Genomic DNA, 23,347 nt, shown 5'->3' with positions numbered 1-23,347 from the left:
CTCTGACCTCAGACATGGTTTAGCAAACGCCACACAGCTGCAGGCCGTTTACCAGATGTGAGGGTTCTAGGATTTACAGACCAACCATTCACAACAGACTCCACCTCTTTGACTGGAATGACAGACGACCGTTACAGGTGATCCACAGACACCAAGACACCACCGTGAACGTTTGCAGTAGACCATGTGACCTGGACATGTAGCTGCATGTAGAACTTGTAGAGGAGTGGAACGCCTCAGAACAACATCGTGAGCCTGTCATTGCAGGAAATAGTGGAAATACCAGCTATTGACATGATCAGTGTTTATTATTATGAGCTAAATTTATGGTTTTCTTCAGTTTCTCATTCATTACTAAGGGAAATCATTTGATTAAAATTCAGAACAAAAAGCAAAAACATTAACAACATCCCTGACCTATTGGGAGAAGTGTATTTGTTAGGTTCAAGTGAAGTGGGCTCGTGAGAGGTTATCCACTTCTCCACTTCTTTAGTGACTCAGAAATGGTCTCTGTGAGTCTTTTGTTCTCGTTCTCACCGTCGTCATGTCTTCCTAAAGTTCATCCCAGGTCACAGCCCCAGGGCTGCCAATGGCCTCCTGAGCCCCCGACTGGAGGACCCCGTTCGTGCAAGCCATAGTTCCCTGTGTGACATCCTCCAGGAGAAAGAAAAGAAGATCAGCACCAGCACGGGGACCGGGACCGGGACCGGGACCGGGACCAGCCTCGGCATGGCCGGTGGAGCAACAGGTCACGGCATGGATCACTCTGCCCTCATACAGCTGCGAGCCAAGAACTACAAACGCAAAAGCGACGCCCACTTTGTGGACGTTATTAGGGAGGACAGGTAAGCAATACATTCAAGAATGAAATCTATGAACTTTAAGTAAAAGTATTAAGAAGAACTTTACAGTAAAGCTTTGACTGTAATAATTTTGCACACCTTTTTGTCTTGACATAACAAAACTCAACATTTTTCTCCTTATTAACTCTGGTCTTTTCTCTTTGGACCCCAGTTTGATGAAAGACAACTTCTTCAAACCCCCCATCAGCAGATTCAGCCTGAACTTTCTGGAGAGACCTCTGGAAAAGGCCTATCGCAGCAGCTACAAAGAGGAGGTGCACAAACCAAAAACACATCCCAATTACAAACGTTTCCTTCTTGATAGATGAACAAATGTTTGTCGTCATGCTTTGTTTGATTTTCATTAAGTAAATATTTTTCCGACTCTAAATAAGTATTTGCCCTAGATTTGTAGGACATGATTAGACTGATCAACTTCACACTAAACATTTTCTAGATGTTTGTGCTGCTCTGACTTGGAGCCCCCTACTGTTAGACCAGAGTTACTACAGAAACCTTGTGTGTGCTTGAACCTTACTGGCTTTGCCATCATTTATTTTAAAAGTTGAAATATTCAGACGATGAAAGTGTCTTAGTTTAAAATGAATCTTGAACAGGACAAGTGGAGGAACTAAATACAGAAGATCAGAGTCTGACTTATGGAAAACAAAAGATCCCAACAGGAGACGGTGGGGATAAAATCATAGGATGTATGTCAAACACAACATGGAAAATAAGATTAAATGCATACAATAAAATTAAATACATAAAATAAAATACTGAATAAAATAAACTGTTTGTTTTTATTTGGAAGCAAAAAAGGCTGGAAAAACCCTAAAAGCTTTTACAAGCAATGAAAGCGACACTAAAATAATCCGCCAACACTGAAAAGCAATGTGGAGATTAGACCCTTGAGACGCCACATTTGGTTTTCAAGAGTTCCTCTTGTGAGATTTATAACAAAGAAAATGAGACAAAAGAAAATAGAAATGATGATACGGGTGAAGTATGTAACCGACACACACTCAACAGCTCTCACTCTTACTCCCCATCCAAATACAGTTTGACTAAACATGTCAGACCTGAACATAGCTGATGTTTGAACAAACTATGAAGGAAAAAGACATTTGTAACCCCTAAGTGCTGCTGCTGTATGTGGCAGCTCTAAATGTCATCAAATGGAGTTACTCTGCCTCTAGGTTCAGTGAGGAGATTGTACACAGTCTTATATTCTAAAATTTGGATAGTACACCTCCAAAGAAATCCCACTGACAAAAGGGTGAAGTACAGTCTGCAAAAATGATTTTCTAGTACAGAACATTTCAAACCAAAACAAAAAACTAGAGACCACTGACAGAAAAAACGATGGTCAAATAAAACGGAGATCTCTGAAAAAAAATGTTTCTATAAGAACTCGAGTTCAATCCTTTTTTTAAAGAAGGAAATAATTAAACCCTTGAGTGCACTCCAAAAAAAAGAAAAAAAACAACAACTTAATGTCCAAACCCAGATTTCCAGGCAGTGGGGATGAGATGATGAGAGGTGAAGATGATGGAGTGATGGAGATGAGATGAAAGGATGAAGGCCGGGATCCAGGTGAACTCCAGCAAAAAAAAAAAAAACAGCTGAGATAATGAACTTTTCCACAAAAGTCCAACCTTGGTTTTCACCAGATTCTTCTTCTTCCCCGATACACACTAACTCGCTCAGTTTTTTTTTTTTTTTTTTTTTTTACTTTTCGCTCATATGGGAAAAACATCAAAGATAAAAAAAAAACGACAGGAGGATCACTTCTAACAAATCCAAAACAACATCTAAACTTTTGACTGCCACAAGTAGAGAAACTGAAAATTACACTTTAGATAAAGTGAGTGTTAATAAGAAAAAATAAGTAACTTTCTTAGGGTTACACATTCAATCATTTTGAGCCATGGAAACAAAAACAGGTAGATTGTAAATGTTTTTGAAGAACTCTTCTAAATACAGCTAACTCTTTAACACTTGAGGGGTCCCTGGTGACGCTTGGACACAAAACCTTTACGATGAGCCGCTTTTCTCCTTCAGAATCGACTGGAATTATCATGTTAACAATTAAAAACTTACAGTAAATCAAAGAAGATAAACACTGGAGCATCAGGACCATTGCTGGAGTACAGCTTACACTTGAAACTTTTCGTATTATTCTCTTGCGTACTTCACACAGCATTGTCTTTGGGTGCAGGTGATGAACCAGGTTCAGGTGCAGACTTTTGCCAGCCCGACCTTCAGCTCTTTTCTGGACGTTCTGCTGGGCTGTTTCGTCTTCTTGGCCCTGACCCTGGCCTGCTTCCTTCCATCTTTGGTGAGCTCCTCCACGGTGGGGTCGGCTGGATCTGCTGCCCTGGTCCTAGCTCCCATGGCTGGTTTTCTGGAACTGACCTCGCTGGTGCTTTCCATACAGTAAGTTGGTGTAGGAGCAAGCGTTTTACTGAAAGTGATTCCACTTGATCAAATAGAAAAACAAATGCTCCACAGCTCTGACACCAGCACGAGTTATTTGCAGCAAATTGTGTTTTAAACATGTTCTTGTGGATTTTTTCTGATGATGGAGGACATTTATGAAGAAAATGAATTGTAAAAATGCATTTCTGAAAACTCCTTAATTCAAATTATTGTGAATCAGGAGCAGACAAAAAATGATGTTTAGGAAATTTCTGTGATGTGGAAAAAACACATCTCCCTGCTCTAGGCACTCTGTAAGGTGGAAGGGAAGGGGGGCGGCGTCGCTCCACGCCAATGGTTTTACCAACAACTGGGAGGTTCTAATGAAAACTATGGGGAAACTATGACCCAGAAAATGACAGCAGTTTTTGATTTTGGCTAAAAGCAGCATTACCATCATTAAACAACCACTGGGGACACTTAGGAAATATTGTAGTTTCCACACTATAGGGCTCACCGTATTACAGAGTGCAGTCTTAACCAGGGGTCTATTTCTATGCTTAACTCATACATAAGGCGCACTGGATTATAAAGTTTAGTTGAACTTTATTCCTCTACTTAACAAACCACTCTTATTATTTTAAATCAATCTTCTCCCACAAACATCTTTGGTGTTAGAGTTACGCAGCTGTTTAAATCCATCCTCAAACATTCTGGTTTCCTCTCATCATTGTCGGAGTCAGTATATTATATCTTCTATAATTTTGACAAAATATATTTTTATGGAGAGTAAAATATTGAAAGTTATTTAAAGTTTAAGTTGATTTATTCTGGAATAATATCCCTGCCTTTTTATTATTCATAATTATATTTAAAAGTTACGGTTTACAAAATTAGCATTATGTTAGCTTTTTGGACTATTTTGGCATCTACTAACATTTTTTAGGATATTTTGGAATTTAGCCAATATCTCAGCTACATTCTAGCTGTTTTGGGCAACTTAAGTTTTTTGTTTTTGTTTTGTTTTTTAGGCTAATTTGGCATTTAGCTAATATCTTAGCTGGCTATCAGCTTCAGTGTTTTTAACCATCAATTTCAGCATCTTCATCAGACAAATTCAGCTTACAGCATTCCCACTAGCATTATCACAGGTAATGTTATATATCTAGTTCATAAATATGTTAAAAAGTTGCAGTTTTAAAGTTTTAAAAATGTATTTTTAGAGTGTTCAATAAATGTTTATCCTGTTCCCGCGACCTAAGGTATGTTAGGGATTTTGGTCCCTTGTGTGATTGAGTTTGACACTCCTGGTTCAGGCTGTTTTGTGGGCCTTAAAAACTCTTCACGATCCTCAGTGTTTAAAAATCTGTAAGTGTGCAGTGACAACATTTAAGGTCATTTTCAACCAGTTCCATCAATGGTGGGATTGTTTCTCTTGAAATTACAGTGGTTTTGATATTTCAAGTAACAAAATCCTCTTGACAATATATTCCTTGAGTTTTTTTTACCTTGCAGCTGAGCAGTCATCCCTGATCATCTGAAAATCCTTGTCCTGCTCTTTTTGTAGTATCACCTTCTTCTTGAAGGAGCTGATGACCTGCACTCGCTCTGTACTCACGGTGGTTTCTGGTTGGATATTCCGTCATGTGATCGGGGCCGTGTTGGTCTCCCTCCCCGCCATCTCTGTCTTGTCCCACCTCACCACATCTCGCCTTCCCTTTCAGGTAAGGCTTTTGTTTATTGGGGTGAAGCCTGTGAGCAAAGCCAGGAGAAGTGTCAGAAAATGTGTGTGGTGAATATTTTACATTTTGACTTTCTGCATGTGAACAAAGTAAAACACCAATAACTTCTATGTGTTTTTTTTGGTGGTGAGGGTTCTGTCAGGTTTGACTGTGACCCAGTCGTTGCTGTCCAGAGACAAAGTTCAGAAAGCAAAGCATTGAATTACACGTAGACCCACACAGGTTTTTCTTTAACCCATTCATTCCTGAATCTATTCCAATTATATAAAACACATTTTCTTCAGTATTGTTTCTGTTCAAGGTGATGCTAAATTAATTGGAGTTCTGGATTGAATAGGTCAATTCAAATTTGTGTTATTTGGCCCCTCTACGGAAGCCGAAAACGGCCTGCCTTACTTTTTTTTTTCTTGGATCGTTTTCTGGTGATAACGAGAACTTCGTTTTCACAGTTTTAAAGTTTTAAAAACTGGCATTCTGATAGCTTTTTGGATTATTTTGGAATTTACCAAGATTTTTAGGCTACTTTACAGTTTAGCTAATATTTCTGTTAGCTGTTTTTTTGTGCTAATTTTGGCTTTTTTTTCAAGTTTTTTAGGCTATTTTCAAGTTTAGCTATTTATTCAGCTACATGCTGTTTTGGCTAACTTAAGTTTTTTTTTGTTGTTTGTTTTTTAGGCTAACTTGGCATTTAACTATTATTTTAGCTGTCCATCAACTTCAGCGTTTTCAGCTATCAGCACTAGCATCTTTAGCAGCTACATTCAGCTTACAAATTACACACTAGCATTATCGCAGGTAATGCTATATATATGCTATATATTTTATGTTAAAAGTTACAGTTTTAAAGTTTTAAAAATGTAGTTTTAGAGTGTTGAATAAATGTTTATCCTGTTCAGCCCGCGACCTAAGTGTGTTTTGGATTTTGGCCTCCTGTGTGATTGAGTTTGACACTCCTGAAATAGAAAGTAGATCGGATTCTTTTGTATATTAAGAATTCATGAGAGACCTATAGTGTGGTGTAGTGGTAAGCGTGGTGTAGTGGTCAGCGCTCTGGTTCAAATCCCTGTTGTGATCTCTCTCTGTGGAGTTTGGATGTTCTCTTTGTGCGAGTGTGCACTTCCTCCAACATGCTTCTGATCAATTCAGTTACCTTTTGTTATTGGAAAAGCTAACATAAGTAAAGCTGAAATAAGTCAGGAGATCTTGATTTATTTTTTCTGTGATTGATTTTATTGTCACAACTGCGTCACGCATCGTTTCTCTTCCAGGTTACCATGTTCCTCTGCTGTGCTGCCATCCTTGCCATCATTCAGTACTGTAACTTCTGTCAGCTGAGTTTTTGGATGCGCTCAGTTTTGGCAACTACTACGGGAGTCACTCTGCTGCTATTGTTGTACAAGACCGTGCACAGGTACTCAGCACATTCTCTTTAATTTACATAAATAAACATTTGCACATTCGTAACCTTACATTTACCTTAACAGGTAAATGTAAGGTTACGAACAGAACATTTTCAGTCTAACCAGTTTAGTATTGTTTTTAGCAAGTTTTGAAGCTATTTAGGCCTTAGTCACAAGAGGTTGGATGTGGGCTGTCTGTGAGTGTTAAATGGTCAAACCTATACGGAGCATGCAGGTGATTTACACGACATCAGTCGACGGCCGTTGAGTGAATCCGTACAGAGAAAATGTTCATGTACATTATTTTCTATGGGCGTGCTGCGGGCGACAGGTCATTGTGAATTCTTCAGACTGTACAAGATGCCCGTTAGTGCTGTTCACGTGATATGTGCACGCTAATGCTGCAGCCTGACTGTTGGAGGAAATTAGACAATCGGAGCGTAGTTTGTGTGAACGCACTAAAGGCGTCCTACAGACATGTGTATGACGTGCAGCATTTAAGCCACATGTGTCAAAGTCAAGGCCCGGGGGCCGGATCCGGCCCTCCGGTAATTCTATCCGGCCCTCCAGATAATTTTATTTTATTGTTATTAACGGCCCGATGTTATCTTACGCTAATTTCTAACTTTGACAAAAATATAATTTTATGGAGGGTAAAATATTGAAAGTTATTTAAGGTTTAAGTTGATTTATTCTGGAATAATATTCCTGCCTTTTTATTATTCATAATTATGTTATAAAGTTACAGTTTTAAAGTTTTAAAAATTGGCATTCTGTTAGCTTTTTGGACTATTTTGGTATTTACTATGATTTTTTTTAAGCTGTTTTGGAGTTTAGCTAATATTTCAGCTACATGCTAGCTGTTTTAGCTAACCTAGTTTTTTTTTTTAGGCTAATTTGGCATTTAGCTAATATTTCAGCATCTTCAGCAGTCAAATTCAGCTTACAGCATTCACACTAGCATTATTGCGGTAATGCTATATATCTAGTTCATAATTATGTTAAAAGTTACAGTTTTAAAGATTTAAAAATGTAGTTTTAGTGTTCAATAAATGTTTATCCTGTTCGGTCCACGACCTATGTGGGTTTTGGATTTATGGCCCCCTGTGTGATTGAGTTTGACACTCCTGGTTTAAGCGGTCAGTAAGGGGCTAGTACTCACACTGTACTAACGACTACAGTGCGGTGTAACATCACTTGCACGTCACAAGTTTCTAGTATGCTAGCAAAATACTTCACAGTACACGTACCACTTGCACTACAGTGATACGTTCCATTTTCATGACATCTATTGAGGTGGTCGTCTGTGCCTCAAGACACACCTGCTCTCTCCTTAAGACCCTCCATCAACCAGACAACCCAAAAACCTGCAGCACCCGTACGGGTCAACCCCCCCACACGGGTACATGTGACTAAGGCCTTAATCACTTGGTTTGGAACTGAATACTGGTTTGTCTGAGACACATAAAGGAGATTTTCAATGTATTCCCGTTTGAGTTTTTGGGGATACAGTCTGTGTGTTTGATGGGTGCCTTTTCCTGACTGAAACTGCTCTCAACTCTTTCAGCTGGAGTAATAACAGCGTGCCTGTTCATGGGTGAGTGTCTCCATAGAAACAGAGAGGTTTAATTAATGAATGATATTTAAGGGGTCAACAGGAGCAAGCGCTCCAATAACAGCTGCAATAACTGCATATCTGTGTGGCTTTAGCTCATTCTCCAGTTGGCACCAGTCATACTAACTACTGAATGTGCTGGAAATGACTCATTCTGCCCATGCTGGCATCAGTAGTGACAACCAATCGTTACGAAGACTGTTCTGTTCTCTGTAGACTTTGATAAACAAATAGATTTGATTTGTTTGTTTACTTTAACATTGGGATTTTCTAATATTTGTATAGTATATATTCCCTTTCCCGCTTTTCTCCAGCGTTGCCTCATAGGCGTTTCCAGAACTTATCCCATCTTTCTGAGAGGAAACTCTGGACATATGCACCGTAATTCTCAACAAATCTTCCACACCTTTCCCTCATCAGTAGACCATGAACATCAGTCTTTTTCAGACTGAGCTTTTAAAGGGGGACTGCATGCTGGTGGAGCACCTTTCTGCATAGGGTTTGCCTGTTGTTGCTATGCATGTGAGGGTTTTCCCCACGTCTTCTGACTTTGTCCAACAGTTAGAAAGCATGTCTCATCATCAGTGTTGAGCTTGGACCCCTCAAAATAAGGAATATTATCAGGAATATCATCATATTTAAAAGTAACTTTGTGTATGTGGCAAAACTTGTCAACACCAATATCTGAAATTAATAATTAATGAAAAGTTTAACTTAATTCAAAAAGGCACCAGGATTTTAAAAATGTACTCCTACGTTTCTTTTTGGAAGAATCAATTTACCCCCCAAAACATTTTTCCCTATAGACCATAAATAATCTATTAAATACCAATCATGTTGTAGACTTGTTTTTTTTTTAAACTTTTAGAAAATTTATTTTAAAAGAAAGCCACTATAAAGTATTTGTATACATTTATTTACGTTTCAATGAGGGAAATAAGTCTTTAAACCCTCTTGGCAGAAAGACATGAGCAGATTATCAGAAATTAGTGAAGGACGCGCAGGTGTTGACGCCTAGACCAGCAGTCTGCAACCTGCAGCTCCAGATCCACATGTGTCTCTTTCATCTCTCCATGGTGGATCGTTGACCAAACATAAATAAGTCATGGAGACTGCTGATCCAGACATGTCGACCGTCAGAGTCAGCAGCTCCTGATAATGACTGTCTAACCAAAACTACCTAAAGAAAACAAATAAACAAAGCCTGAAAACTAAGACTACCAAGATCCAAACTAAAATAACAAAACCCAGCAGAGTAAGACTGATGAGGACAAAGAGGGGAAAAGAACAAAAAATAAATAAAATAAAAAAACATTTATTAAATTGAGATCAGTTAAATGTATAAATTGATGTCTGAGGTTCACATAGATGATAAACTATGTAGGTTTTTACATCCTGTTGACCTGAAGACGTCTTGTTTGTTCAACTCTACCTCCAGAACGAACAGATTTTATATGGAAAACTTTGGTAAAAAGTTTGATCTTTTGTCAGTTAAAAGCACATATTATCTTCAGCTGCACAACATTGGTTGCTACCTACCTAGAGCTGCACTGAGACGATCCTGTTTGGCACCGACCATCTTTATTTTTAAAATAAGTAAATAATAATAATAAAATCACATTTTGAGAGATGCTAGGTTCTTTTAATATTTTTGCTTTTGTTTGTGCCAAAAAATACACAAAATTAATATATACTATTATTAAAAAAAAGGTAATGAATGACAATCCAACTTTTGTAAAGGCTAAAGTAAGACTACACGGCTCCTTCTAGGTTTTATCAGTAGAAAATGAGCCCAAACTGCTCTTTTACTGTGAGAGGTTGCCGGTCCCTGGTCTATACCATGGTCGCTTATACCAGGGGAGTCAAACTCTTTGTGGTTCAGGGGCCACATTCAACTCGACTGATCTCTAGTGGGCCGGACAGTGACGTAACAGCAAAGCAACCTCTGGTCAGCTTGTTATCTGTGGCTTGGTTTTTGTTTTTTGTTTTTTTTCTCAGTTGGAAAAAATGCCTCAAACAACTTAGTAGCCTAATCGCTTATTATTACAATTTTTATGTTTGTTTCTTAATCTCTTGTTATGCTGGTTTTGCGTTTCTTTTGCTTCCCCTAGTGGTTGAATTGTGCATTGCGCTTATTTCTGTAAAAAAAACATAACTCACAACAGGAACGGGCTAGATCAGGTGTGGGCAAACTACGGCCCAGGGGCCATATCCGGCCCACCAAACAAGTTAATCAGGCCCTCCAAAATGGAATAAATTATGATTAAAACCCTTAATATTATTTTATTTTCTGGTGTCTTCCCGTAGATGATGAAACTACAAATAAATGGACCTTTGTTTAGGTGCAAAAAAATATTCTGCATTAATGAGGTGTTGAAAGGTTGTTTTTTGTTTTTTTTTACATTTAAGTGTATTTTCTGAGTCCAATAGTAATTTTTCAGATCATTCCAACACGATTATGAATGCAGCGTTTCTATAATTTGAGTTACAGTATTCGCTAAAATCAACCCATTGTTGCACTAAAATGAGAACACAAATGTAAAGTAAAAGCTCCAAAATGTTTGATTTTAAAATATATACATTAATTTTCAAACCAATTAAATCATGTTTATACCCAGATGGAATGTTATTTCTTTCTCTTATGAGGTGGACTACCACATCACCGGTCCTAGATACTTGCTTTTTTTGACAATATTATATATATTTTTTTCTCTTCGTGACTTGGCCGGATTAAACCATCTGGTTGGCCGGATACGGCCCGCGATCCGTATGTTTGACACCCCGGGATCACGTACAAAAAAATAAATGTTAAAGCAAATATTGGTACTTTAATTCTGTTCATTTTTAGTTTTAAATAGTTTTTCATAAGAAGCGGCCTACTTGATGTGGTGTGTGACGCATTGTCGTGATAACGGCTACTGAGGCACTGACCTGCTCTGGAGGAAAGTGGTATCTATGCTAAAGGCATCAAAGCAACATTTCAGAGGTTAAAGGTCACCTCTTTCTGCTCGTTTTTGTCCAGAGTCTTTGATTTACTGTTTGATTTTGTGTTTAAGGTGTTAAAGGCTTAATCTGGACATCTCTGCAACCTGAGTTGTTGTAACTTTGTGTTTAAATTAAAATGTTTTTTTCATAGTTCTAATCCTCCTCCTGCTTCATTCTGTCTGTTTTTTTCACTCAGACTAAACACTTCTCTGTCGACCTTGGAAGTATTAGAATCCAGCTCCCACACTCCTCAGGGACTCTTTGCCCTTTTGGTCCCAGAGGCCGTCCTGGCCTTTTTCTTACTCCTTCTTCTGGTCTGGTTTCTCAATCGGGAGTTTGAAGTCAGTTACCGTCTCCATTACCATGGCAACGTGGAGGCTGACAAGCACCGTGCCAAGATCCAGACAATGCGAGACCAGGCGGAGTGGCTTCTCGGCAACATCATCCCAATCCATGTGGCCGACCAACTCAAGGTTTTTATGCTGTTTAAGCAAACGTTTGATTATGTTTTTCTAAACTTTTGGTTTTTCATGCACACGTTATGATGGATCCTCATTAACCCTTTCACGAGAGATGTCAGCAGCAATGTTTCAATAACCCATGTGCTTTGACACTAGCGCTGGGAATCACTGGGTACCTCAAGATACGATGTATTTATCAAAGAATGATTATAAAAATAGAAAATCATCTTCATTAGTTAATGGAGAAAAAAAATCAAAATATTCTAATTTAAAAAGAGAAAAATATATATACAATTTGTGCAGATTCTATTAATCTAACAAATGATTATAGTACACAAAAAGTAATTAGTTGGAAAGAAAAGGATAAGCAATTTTGATGAAAATGGTGACGCAATTTATTTTCATTGCTGAAGAGATTTGCTGAAAAGGCAAAAACTATTTGCAAAATGTTAAATTTGCTTAAATACTGAAAATTTCTTAAAAGAAGCTATGAAAGAGCGCTGAATTTGACCTAAATTTCTGTAAAAATTGTTGTAAAATTGCTTAAAAATCCCTAATATATGGCAATTTTGCAAACATAATTAGTGCCTTCCCTAAATATTAGCTAACCTCCAAAACAGCCCAAAATTTCTCAGTAAACTAAATTAGTCAAAAACGTTAGCATGTCACTAAAATAGAAGCTAAACTCTAAATTAGCCTAAAAAACCCAGTAGGTAACATTCATTCATTCATTTTCTTGACCGCTTCTTCCCTTTCGGGGTCGCGGGGGTGCCGGAGCCTATCCCGGCTACTGTTGGGCGAAGGCGGGGTTCACCCTGGACAGGTCTCCAGTCTGTCTCAGGGCCTCAATCACACACCCATTCACTCTCACATTCACACCTAGGGGCAATTTAGAGTCACCAATGAACCTATGAAGCATGTTTTTGGACGGTGGGAGGAAGCCGGAGTCCCCGGTGAAAACCCACGCATGCACGGGGAGAACATGCAAACTCCACACAGAAAGGTCCCAGCTGGTGTTTCCGACACAAATTCTCCAGCTGGGAATTGAACCGGGGCCTTCTTGCTGTGAGGCAGGCGCGCTAACCACTGCGCCACCGTGCAGCCCAGTAGGTAACAAATTAGCCTAAAACATTAGTATGTTGCTAAAATATTAGATAAACTAAATTTTCTTGAAAAAGGCTATAAAAGATAAAAAAGGTAGCCCATGAATATATTTAAAGACTTGTTGCTAAATGACTTTAAATTTTGAAATTTGAAGACTTTCTCATTAATTTCTTATGGGGCACATTTTGTTCGATATTTCAAAAACTATAACATTTATAAGTACAAAAATACAAGCAGCAAAGGCCTGAAGGAGCTGAACAATTTGACATCCAGATTGCTTAAATCTCTGAAAGTGTGATTGAGTTTTTATGTGCAGAAAAACGTACAGAATGGAGCAGGAGAATCACTGTAGTGTGAATGCTTTCTCAGCAATCACACTGTAAACACTTGATATAAAGCTCTGGTGTTAAAGGGTTAAAGATACTCCAGTCAATAACTATGATTCAGTGGTGGTGATCATTTGTGGAGTGTCTTTCCTTGTTCCTGTCATATTGTTTTTTTCTCATTTAAGGTGACCCAGAGCTACTCCAAGAACCACGACAGCGTCGGTGTGATCTTTGCCAGCATTGTCAACTTCAGCGAGTTCTACGAAGAGAGCTATGAGGGAGGAAAAGAATGCTATCGCGTCCTTAATGAGCTAATTGGAGATTTTGATGAGCTCCTTCGAAAACCTGACTTTAAAAGCGTGGAGAAAATCAAGACGATTGGCTCCACCTACATGGCAGCGTCAGGCCTGAATGTTCAGCAGCTGGCCGAGACTGAAGATGACTCTCCGCATGCACACCTGAAGGCACTCTTTAACTTTGCCTTGGAGATGATGGGTGTCCTGGATGATTTTAACAAGAACATGCTGGGCTTCGGTTTCAAGCTTCGTATCGGTTTTAACCACGGACCTTTGACGGCTGGAGTGATTGGCACCACCAAGTTACTCTATGACATCTGGGGGGACACAGTCAACATTGCCAGTCGTATGGACTCCACAGGTGTGGAGTGTCGGGTGCAGGTGAGCGAGGAAAGCCATACGGTGCTCAGTGCCATGGGCTTAGACTTTGAGTACAGAGGAACAGTGAATGTTAAGGGCAAAGGCCAAATGAGGACTTTCCTTTACCCCAAAAGTGGAGACAGTGCTTGCCAGGATGGACCCGAGCTGGGAGCCGGACTTGGACATTTGTCCACGTCAGTCCCTGTGAATCAGACTGCAGTGTCTACTTCCCAGACAGGAGCCCCTCCATCCTCTTCCCTTTCCCCTCCTCTTCCCATGTTTGCCCCTGAATCCCAATGCACTTTAAGGCCTTTGATGGCTGCTGTCGAACCTGGACCTGCTAAGTCCACAGAGGTGAGGAATGTAGGACACAGGGGCACAGAGGATTTACACCAGCAGTCCCTGAAAACAGACTCCGCCCCCCCTTCCCATTCTGAGCAAGCCCCAGAAGTGAGTGCTGCTCCTCTAGCGCGTCATGAGGAAGAAGTGGAGGAAGAAGAAACCAACGAGCTCACTAAACTCAATGAGGAGTTTTATGCTCGCCTCTGATCCCTAATTTGTTTCTTGTGCTGGACTGAAAACGAACCTCCTTGGAGTGCGGTATTTTCAATGTGGACATCAGGGGCTTTAAACAGCTGTCTGACCGTTCCCATGGCAGTGGTGCCTCAGTGCTCTGGTGGGTCATGGCGGTCAGATCTGTGTTGAGCACAGTAGATTAAATCAGTGAAAAAGGGATTAAAAAGTTTAGAGAGAAGATTATTTTTGACATTTTTCATGATTTTTCTTTATAAATATTCATTAAGTGCCTTAAGGACTACAAGAATGAGCAAAGGAAAACAAGTTTAAAGAATTTGAGGTCGAATGCCAAGTTGTGGTTTCTTCATGCTTTTATTTTCAAGTATTTCTTTACAGATATATTTACTGTTGTGTCATGCCAGTTTTTTTTTTACCTGATCAAATTTTTTACATCATTTGAGGGAATTTTTAAACATAAGCCAGTGCAGTAAAATGGATTGAGCAGGAAATAATGGGAAAAGTGAGGGAATTCCACAATGCATTATTAATCTAGATGTTCTGCTTTGATGTGAGAGCTTACATGCAGTATTCACAGATGCCAGAGTTCCTATTTCAAGAGATACACAAACGAAAGCGCCGTTCAGTTTGAGTAGAAGCTTCATGCACATTAAGCACGGCTCTTGCACATTGTTTTTCAACCACTTGTTGTGGGTAGTTATTACCATTATTTGCTCCTAAGTAGGATTAGCAAACGTTTTTTACAATCCATCATTAGAAATATAATTGAATGAGGTAATGTAGATCTGGATTATCTGAAAAAAATCATCAAAGTATACCTCACAGTATTGTGTCCCACAATCATTGATTGTACATGAGAACTGGACTGGGTGACTCCACCGCCAAGGCATTCCAAACAGGAAGTGCCTGTTGGTTCCAAGAAGCCAAAATCCCATAGACTTCCATTGAGAAACAGACAGTTATTTCTCATTTTGTTTGTCAGAATAACCATTCTTGCTCTGATACTTCATTCTTAGCACGTTCTTTATAATCCTTATTTTTTTTAAGATATTTTTTCTTTATCACCAGTTATTCAAGTTATAAACTGACCAATCAGATTCCTCAGTAAAAACTGGAGCCCGCTGGCCCCGCCTCGAACATTTGATTGACAGATTCCCCGATCCGCTTTCAGTGAGAGGGGTGTGGACTTTGAACAAACCGGAACAAGCTCATTCATGATTGGTGACAGTTCTTCCTCTAAAAGCGTGACACAGACTGACTTTGACTAATCCCTGTTGAGGGGCGCCAATCGTTTGCATCATGGCGGTAGACGTATCAGGAAGTGATGGCGAAGGCTCTGGCCTGATTTCACAAGGGCTGGAGGTAATGCATTTCCTATGTGGGATCTCAAAACTTGTTATGTCCAGTTCTTATTAACGGTCTATGATTACATCCCACTCACTCGGTCCAGTTCTCACATACAGTCAATGGCCACAATCCAGCGTGATCTTTAGAAGCCCAAATGATTTCATATGCGAGTATAAACAAGAACAAATAATGTAAAATATACTTTTTTAATTTATTTTTTATTTTTTGTGCTTTTCTATGCATTTTCTCGTAGAGATAAATAATTAATTACATTGATTAAATCTGTGCAGAACTCCAATACTTTTATAGAGCAATAAAAATGCATTTTTTGGATAAAAAAACATCAATGAAGACGCATAGGAGGAATCAGGTGGATCAATATGAATTGGACACTTTTAAGCAGATTATTTAATAGACCTACTTCTTAATAGGTGCATTGAAATGAAAGTTTAGAGTATAAATGGGATAACTATCTCCTTGTACATGGAATGGCTTCACAAGACAACACAGATTGTGCTTAAAAGCTCTGTCTAAGATTTTCAATGTTTATTAGTTGCCTTAGTAGTCAAAAAACAAACATTTGGTGATGCTTTTCTAACGATGCATCAACCAGCTCAGTGTCCCCTGCCTTTTGGTGTGTGACTTGCAGTCGACGGGTTGAAACTGTTTATAGTCAATCTCCAAGTGGAGCCGTCTACTGTATCAATATTGTGCCACTTTAATTGAGTGTTCTCTGGGTGCAGTGCAACCTGATCTAGTTGATTGTTTTATGGTGCCTAAAATAATGACTGTATTATTCGTTAAGAACTTGTCAGTGAGCTTGTTTGAAGTCATCCTGTCGTTGTACTGAGGATAGTGTGTGAATGTATGTTACAGAAAATGCTCCGACAATGTTTTCCACAACTTTTAATTGGACAAATGCTTCCTTGTGTTTTTCTTTTCTTTTCTTTTTTGTGTCTTTCCAGAAGCTAAAATGGAGTGAATAATTGTCTGGTTGTTTTCTGTGATCTAAACTTAGTTTGTGCTTTTGTCTTTGCCCTTTAACGCACTTGCTTCTCCCCTTCAATCTGTGGTATGTACAATACATTTCTTTAAAGATCAACAACAGAAAAGATTCAGAAGACCACCCTTCTGCTCCTGTTTAACTGATCTGTGTTATCTGTACAGGAACCATCCGTAGACTGCAGTATTTGAAAAGGAACACACAGAGAATCTTTATGTTTTCTTATTTTTCAGTCACCACCTCACCCTCAGGAGGATGGTCAGCTTCTGTGTCCCGGTGTTTTTTCTCTACAACAATATGACCCTGTGCAAAGACTGAGAGACGATTCAAGTAATAGGTGTCCATCTCTGCTTTCCAAGCCGTCATTTTTTTTTTTTTTTTTTTTTTCAAGCCGTCATTTGTATACGCAGAAGTCTTTGCTTCCACTGCCGTTGTGTATTATGAACACACACCAGTGCCTTTTAATTTGGTAAATGTTTAATTAGTGTTGAGCTGTGGTTATCACAAAGTTCCATCCATGTTGCATAATTATGAAAACCCAAAGAAGCACTTCCTGCAGCGATCAGTGTAGCTCGAGGCTAGAAAGTATCATAAGAAGAACTTTATATGTCTAAAAATGATAAATATTCTGTATTATTAAAACGAACACTCTGAACTATCCGGTGTTTGCCAAATATAAAGAACTGTATCTGACAAAGTGACAGTAAAACATTAGCATCACTCACCGTTCTGCCTTATGTTGTCACGTGATGATAGTTCCATACTGTGCTTAGATCCGTTTCCCACCAGTTAAGGACCGGGGTTGGGAAACACGGATTCAGAGAACCAAGAGGACGTTCTAAATGTAGCCAACTAGTACAGACCAACCAAACGCACAATGTAAGAAGCAGCACAAACCTGTAAATGTTTCAAATGAACACTGCCGGATCCATTTGTCTTTTTTGTGCAACACTGTGTGTAAGCTGTTAGGTTTCTTTTTCATTTGATGACATTGTTCCTCTTGAGTTTAAATCTTTATTCATTATACTTTTATTTAATTTCATTACCACTCTTTCCAGGTTTATGCTGGACATGACACATGTATCTCTGACAAGCAACAAATCAGGGTGAATGACGGTGTGTTTTTGGATGTAAAAGTCGTAAAAATGTTGGTAGACAACAGCTACGAAAAATCAATGATAGTTTAATCTGTGATTTCTTTTGTTGAAACCGTTTGAGTGGAGACGGAATAATAAAGGGAAAATGTGAAAGGGTTTAGTGTGAGCACTTGTAAAAAAACACACAACAAAGAAAAATCACAGAATGACTCCTTTAAATGAGGAAATCTATGCCTTTGCATACATTTTACCAGAAACATTATGTTTTCAATTACTTTGGGGCACAGGTTAGACAGTGTTGTTTGGATTAAAGTACATATGATTTGTGTTCATGAATGAAATGTATATTGTTTGTTTTGTGCATGTTATCCATGTATCAACTATCAACACATAATCGTAACTATACACATTTGCACAAAGCACTCAGTGTTTGTACATTTTCAATTATTTTTGTCACAGATGATTTTTATACATTGTGCATGTGACAGATTTTATCCAAAAAAATGATGAAAAAAGATTGATATACTGTGTGTCTGTATGTGTAAGTGTTGAAAAAGATTTTCTCCCCATTTTTTTTTTTTTTTTTTTTTAATATGAGAGAGAAATAAATCTTTAAGCAAAAAAACTTCAGCGTTCATTTGAAGGCAACAATGGAAGTAGTTAATATACACATAAAAGTGTGAGTAGTGAGTCGAGTGTTAGGCGTGTTTGTGTTTTTGCATCTCCAGCAGTAGATCAGACATGAAACTTAAGGTCAGCTCTGCTTGCATTTGGTGGGTCATTGAATGTTTGGAAAGAATTTAAAATGATTGGTTATCCAGTAGGGCTGCCACGATTAGTCTAATGATCGACGACTATTAAAATAGTCGATTAGTCGTTACTTTATATTATATGGAGTCAGAGTGTAGTAAAGTTGAAAGTTATAATGGCATTCTGTTAGCTTTTTGGACTATTTTAGCATTTATCAAGGTTTTTTACGGCATTTTGGAGTTAGCTAATATTTTAGCTACATGCTAGATATTTTGGCTATCTTGGGCTTTTTTTTAGGCTAATTTGGCATTTAACTAATATTTTTAGCTAGATATTAGCTTCAGTGTTTTCAGCCATTAGCTTCAACACTTTTAGCTATCAATTTCATCATCTTCAGCATCACTAGCATCTTCAACGTCCAAATTCAGCTTACAGCCTTCACACTAGCATTATCACGGGTAATGCTATACATCTAGTTTTGAGTTAGTTTCAAGCTAATGATGGTTAAGATGTGTGCTTTACATCCACTTTGTGCATTAACCGATTAGTCGACTAATCTGAAAACATAATCAGGGATTAGTCGACTATTAAAATAATGGTTTGTGGCAGCACTATTATCCAGACAAGCTGAGGGGCATGTTCACATCAATGATTTTCAGTGATTATTTACTTTTAGAAACAACTGTTTTACCCATCCAAATTAATTTATATGTACCATTGACATGCAAATTTATACAATGAGATCATTTTGGTCTTTAAAAGTGATTTAAATATTATATATATGATATATATAAGTTTTAGATTTGTTGCATATAAATGAAGTTCAGTGATGTTTAGTTTTTTAACATGCTTCTATCTGTTGGATAAATATTCTTAAATTTTGTGTGGTGCTGAGATGAATTAAATAGATTCTCAAAAGAGAAGAGATGGAATGTTTTGATTCCTGTCAGACTGTCCTCATAATGAGGCATTTGAGCGCCCCTAGCGGCTGAGCAGAGTACTTTTCACGCAGGGCGTGAATGCGTGACCCCTCCCCCTCCACAGTCGATCTGGAAAAGAAAAAAAAAACTTTTTTGTATCGAAGGAATCAACAGCCGCCATCTTGTTGTGGCTCGGAATTAGGATTTCGTTTCAACACGGGGTTTCACTCAGAAATTAAACATACTTATTGGGACATGACAACGTCCTTTTAGCGAAAATCAAAGCTTGAAAATACATAGAAGTGATTTTATGCGCAAAAACTGGAGTTAGATTGGTATTCGTCGGGCAAAATTGGTCCGTATATCTGATTTCCCCTTCAGAGTGCGGCGTTTCAGCTCGTGTCGCCTTTCAGGAGCATTATTAATCGTTGGTAAGCGGAGGCCACGTCATGACTGTATGTATGTATGTATATGTATGCCTTCTAAGATAAAACCTCCTTTGCATCTGTGCATTTTTGGGGAGCTTTGCGCGATTTTTGCATGAAGAAATTTGACGTCACGCAAAATGGGTACTTTGAACATCTAGGATTTACCTGTCTCCAGAAATGCTGCAATATACCTGATTTTTTAAATGCTCATTTCGACACGCGTCCTTTACATGGGGATCGTTGGAACGTAGATCATTTAATGACAATAATGTGGGTGTTGGGTGTTGGATTAACATGGGGTGAATGGCGGTGGCGAAGCGGGGCGCTATTGCATCTCTTTTGAAGGCTCTGACACAGCGAGGAGTTGCTAACAGTTAACTTAGCAGCCAATTAGCTAGCTATTAGCCAGTTAGCAAACGGTGGCAGCTTGCTGATGAGTTAACCGAAAAAGCAAACATTTATTTTCGAGGGGGGAAAATCGTACAGTAGTCAACCTAAAATCTAGGCAGACGTGGAAAGAGGTATGGCTGAAAACTTACTCGATCACGGACCTCCCAGCACCAAACGGCCGAAGCTGAATTCACCTGCACTGTCAGCGTCTGATGGACAAGGTAAGGGCCCTCACACATGACAGACTGGGAATGGAACCATCTGTCTATCTTTCTTTGACTTTCATTCGTAACACCTATTCTCCGTTTTGATGTCATAAGTAATCCAACAGTGACTTTCTGTCGGTCCCACAGCCTGTTTTGGGTTATCCTGACTGCATGTTCAGGTTTGACAGCACGTTTGTAAACATCTTCCTCCCTTTAACATACTTTTTATGAATACTATTCAATTGTAATTGTCCTACTCATCCATGTGAACGTAGTGTAAACAGTTTTGTGGCTTTACTTTGTTGAAACAGTGCTACATAGTTGATATAAAGTGAATATTATTGTCTTATTGAAGCTGTTCAGTGGATCTACGTTGCTTAAACATAATGTTCTTCAATACAATCCAAGCTCATGCATGCTTAGGCAAAAAGTATGTAGTTTACATGGGCATGGTTGTGAACGCTCAGTGAATCTTCATAGTGTATTCGAAATACTGCCAGAGGCTTTTTCCTATCAACTCTTTACAGTAGACTAGGGCTGCCACGATTTGTCGACTAATCGACAACTAATTGACTATTAAAATAGTCAATGACTAATTTAATAGTCAATTAGTCGTTACTTTACATTATATGGAGTCAGAGTGTAGTAAAGTTGAACAAAGTTGGGAGAGTTCAGCACCAAAAAATGCACTTTTTTATATTTCAGTCAGTAAGACCAAAACTTTATCTCACAACTCGACATGCCACTTTTCTCCTTCAGAATCTGCTGGAATTACGTTGATCATGTTAGCAGTTGAAACGTTACAGTATATCAAAGAACAGGAACACTGGAGGTCCGGTGTTAAAGGGTTAATCTTGTTATAATACCAGAAACTACTGAAGGACAGAGGCTGAACAATTCATTAATAGTTTGATAAACTATCATCCTAATTGTCTATATTTTTAGTTAGTTTAAAGCTAATGATGGTTAGATGTGTGCTTTACATTCAATTTGTGCATGACCCGATTAGTCAACAAATCTGAAAAAATAAAAATAAATTTTGTGCCAACCATGCACCGCTTCTAAATCTAGGTCCTGATTGGTCATTGTGCTGCGCTGCTGCGATTACGCATGAAAATGTTGAACCGGGTTGAACATCCAGTGTGCGCTCAGCGGCACTAAGCAGGTGCGGGTACAGAGTAGGACTGTGGATCATTGCTTAGGTGGCGATCCGATTTGATTCACAAATCAAGCTCAACGATTCACGAATAGAACCACGATTCTTACTTTTTAATATAATGTTTATTGCTATGGTGTATGTCTATTCACTAGATGGATGAAAATTGAAATTATTTGTATTTAATCATCATTTATACCTTAATTCAGAACAGGAGATCAGAATCAAGAAAACTGGAAAAAAAACCACAAAGATTCAGATAAAAAGAAATGTTGTTTGTCATTTTAAACTTTTTTGTCAATCTTCTGGTTCAGCAGTAAAACAACATAAAAAGGATAAAATCTCTGCTGTTTTGGATCATTAAACCTGAAAATGTTCTCCACAGTTTTCTATCCTCAAAGTTCTTCAATATTTTACGTTCTAAGTATTACATATTGGTGAGAGCCTATATGAAGTATTTTTTTCTCAGCAGAATCAGCTGATTCACGTTGATTACATCCACCTTTCAGCAGCGCGAGGCTGTTTCTTCAGAATAAGATGGAGTTTCGTTAATTGTGTCAAATGTTGAAGAGTTACCATAATCAAAAGAATGTAAACACTGGAGCTAAAGCTCCGATGTTAAAGCTAATTTATTTTTTCAGACGTTATGTCTGTGAACGGAACTTCAGTCTCAGTTTTTGAATAGAGAAAAGCTCTTGCTAGTTTTACTTTGAAAACCGGAAGCTTCACCATCACGACGATGTGTTTACTTCCGGTGGCAGTACCGCGGCTCTTTGTTTTAGTTCGTAAACTTAAAATCCTACATTAATCTGCATTTCAGTGCAAAAATACGTTGTCCCCAATTGATATTATGATCATATTTTACTACAATTTACTACATTTATACAGATCGCGAATCAGCGATCTTGGACGTCGCGAATATCCGTACTCGAGTTTTCGGGAGCAGATTGTGAATACCCGAGCACCCGGATACTCGTTACAGCCCTAGTACGGAGTGTCTGTCTCATGGAGCACAACATGAACTGAGTATGAAAGGATTTGTGATCACTTCAATATTATGTATAATTCTTTATTTGTATTTATTTGTCTTTTGAATCCTTTCTGATGGTAGGAAAATAGACAGTTTGATGTAAGGAGCAAAAAGAAAACATACTTGGCCTTAAAATACCTTTAATTCAATCTGTTAAAAAAAAAAAGAACTGGAAAAAATGGAAATCACGACTTCAAAACTGTGAATCGAATTGTGGCTTGACTGAATCGTTACTTCCCTCTGTGTAAGCTTAGTTTATATGTGCAATCAACATCCAGCCCTGAACGCACTTAATATTTGTGCGAGCACAGCAGCAGTGTGCATCTTGGTTACACATATCACACGTGGCCAAGATGAATTTCCATCAATTTATTAGTGCTTGATTGCATTTAAATATGTGAATAACATCAGCCTTTATTAGCATATTTTAGTTGTAAATATTTTGAGTTTGTAGGTTGAATTATTTGACTACTGTTATTACTATTAACATTGTAACAATCCTGACTTAAGAGCAACCAAGAAAAAATCCAATGTACTTGTTCCTTAACATGTACAAATAGCAATAAACTCTCTTTAATCTTAATCTTTAATCTTATTACTAATATTTGACAACTTAAAAAGTGCGCAGTTATGTACACACAGTTTTATCAACCTGTCTTTCAAAATTAACTATTGATTATTCTAAAATTGGCATTATTGTAAACAAAACTAACTTTTGTACTAAATTATGAGATGAACTATATTGACATTTAACTTTGGTAAAGATTAATGTCTCGTAATGACTTACAAAATTATCTATTCATTTAAAAACAGTCACAGTGTCATATATATATATATATATTTGATTTTGAATGTATAAATTCACACTGGATGCGATTCGGCCATTAAATTCACACCTGCGTCCTCTTTTTTGACACGTGTCAAATCTACTGCT

The 23,347-nt window shown here is 38.2% G+C and overlaps 2 protein-coding genes across 3 annotated transcripts in view; both read left to right on the top strand.

Annotated features, from left to right (window-relative positions):
- The window catches only part of adcy9 (adenylate cyclase 9), a 47,617-nt gene extending 29,459 nt beyond the window's left edge, over positions 1-18,158 (top strand). The window contains exons 4-11 of one of the 2 annotated variants that reach the window (XM_024259801.2): positions 559-845; positions 1,015-1,117; positions 3,064-3,281; positions 4,831-4,987; positions 6,274-6,416; positions 7,973-8,002; positions 11,202-11,478; positions 13,082-18,158. In XM_024259801.2, coding sequence (XP_024115569.1) covers positions 559-845; positions 1,015-1,117; positions 3,064-3,281; positions 4,831-4,987; positions 6,274-6,416; positions 7,973-8,002; positions 11,202-11,478; positions 13,082-14,101 — 2,235 coding nt within the window. In that variant the 3' untranslated portion in view covers positions 14,102-18,158. The remainder of the gene's footprint in view (positions 1-558; positions 846-1,014; positions 1,118-3,063; positions 3,282-4,830; positions 4,988-6,273; positions 6,417-7,972; positions 8,003-11,201; positions 11,479-13,081) is intronic. The other variant, XM_024259803.2, reaches the window with a different exon arrangement.
- A 1,012-nt stretch (positions 18,159-19,170) lies between these two features.
- The window catches only part of crebbpa (CREB binding protein a), a 65,843-nt gene continuing 61,666 nt past the window's right edge, over positions 19,171-23,347 (top strand). The window contains exon 1 of the mRNA XM_036214029.1: positions 19,171-20,242. Coding sequence (XP_036069922.1) covers positions 20,155-20,242 — 88 coding nt within the window. The 5' untranslated portion in view covers positions 19,171-20,154. The remainder of the gene's footprint in view (positions 20,243-23,347) is intronic.

The sequence above is a fragment of the Oryzias melastigma genome, linkage group LG1 (genome assembly GCF_002922805.2).
Source record: "Oryzias melastigma strain HK-1 linkage group LG1, ASM292280v2, whole genome shotgun sequence".
In the NCBI taxonomy this organism is placed as follows: domain Eukaryota; kingdom Metazoa; phylum Chordata; class Actinopteri; order Beloniformes; family Adrianichthyidae; genus Oryzias; species Oryzias melastigma.
Note: the sequence above shows the minus strand (reverse complement) of the source record. Positions and strands in the feature narration are given on the sequence as shown.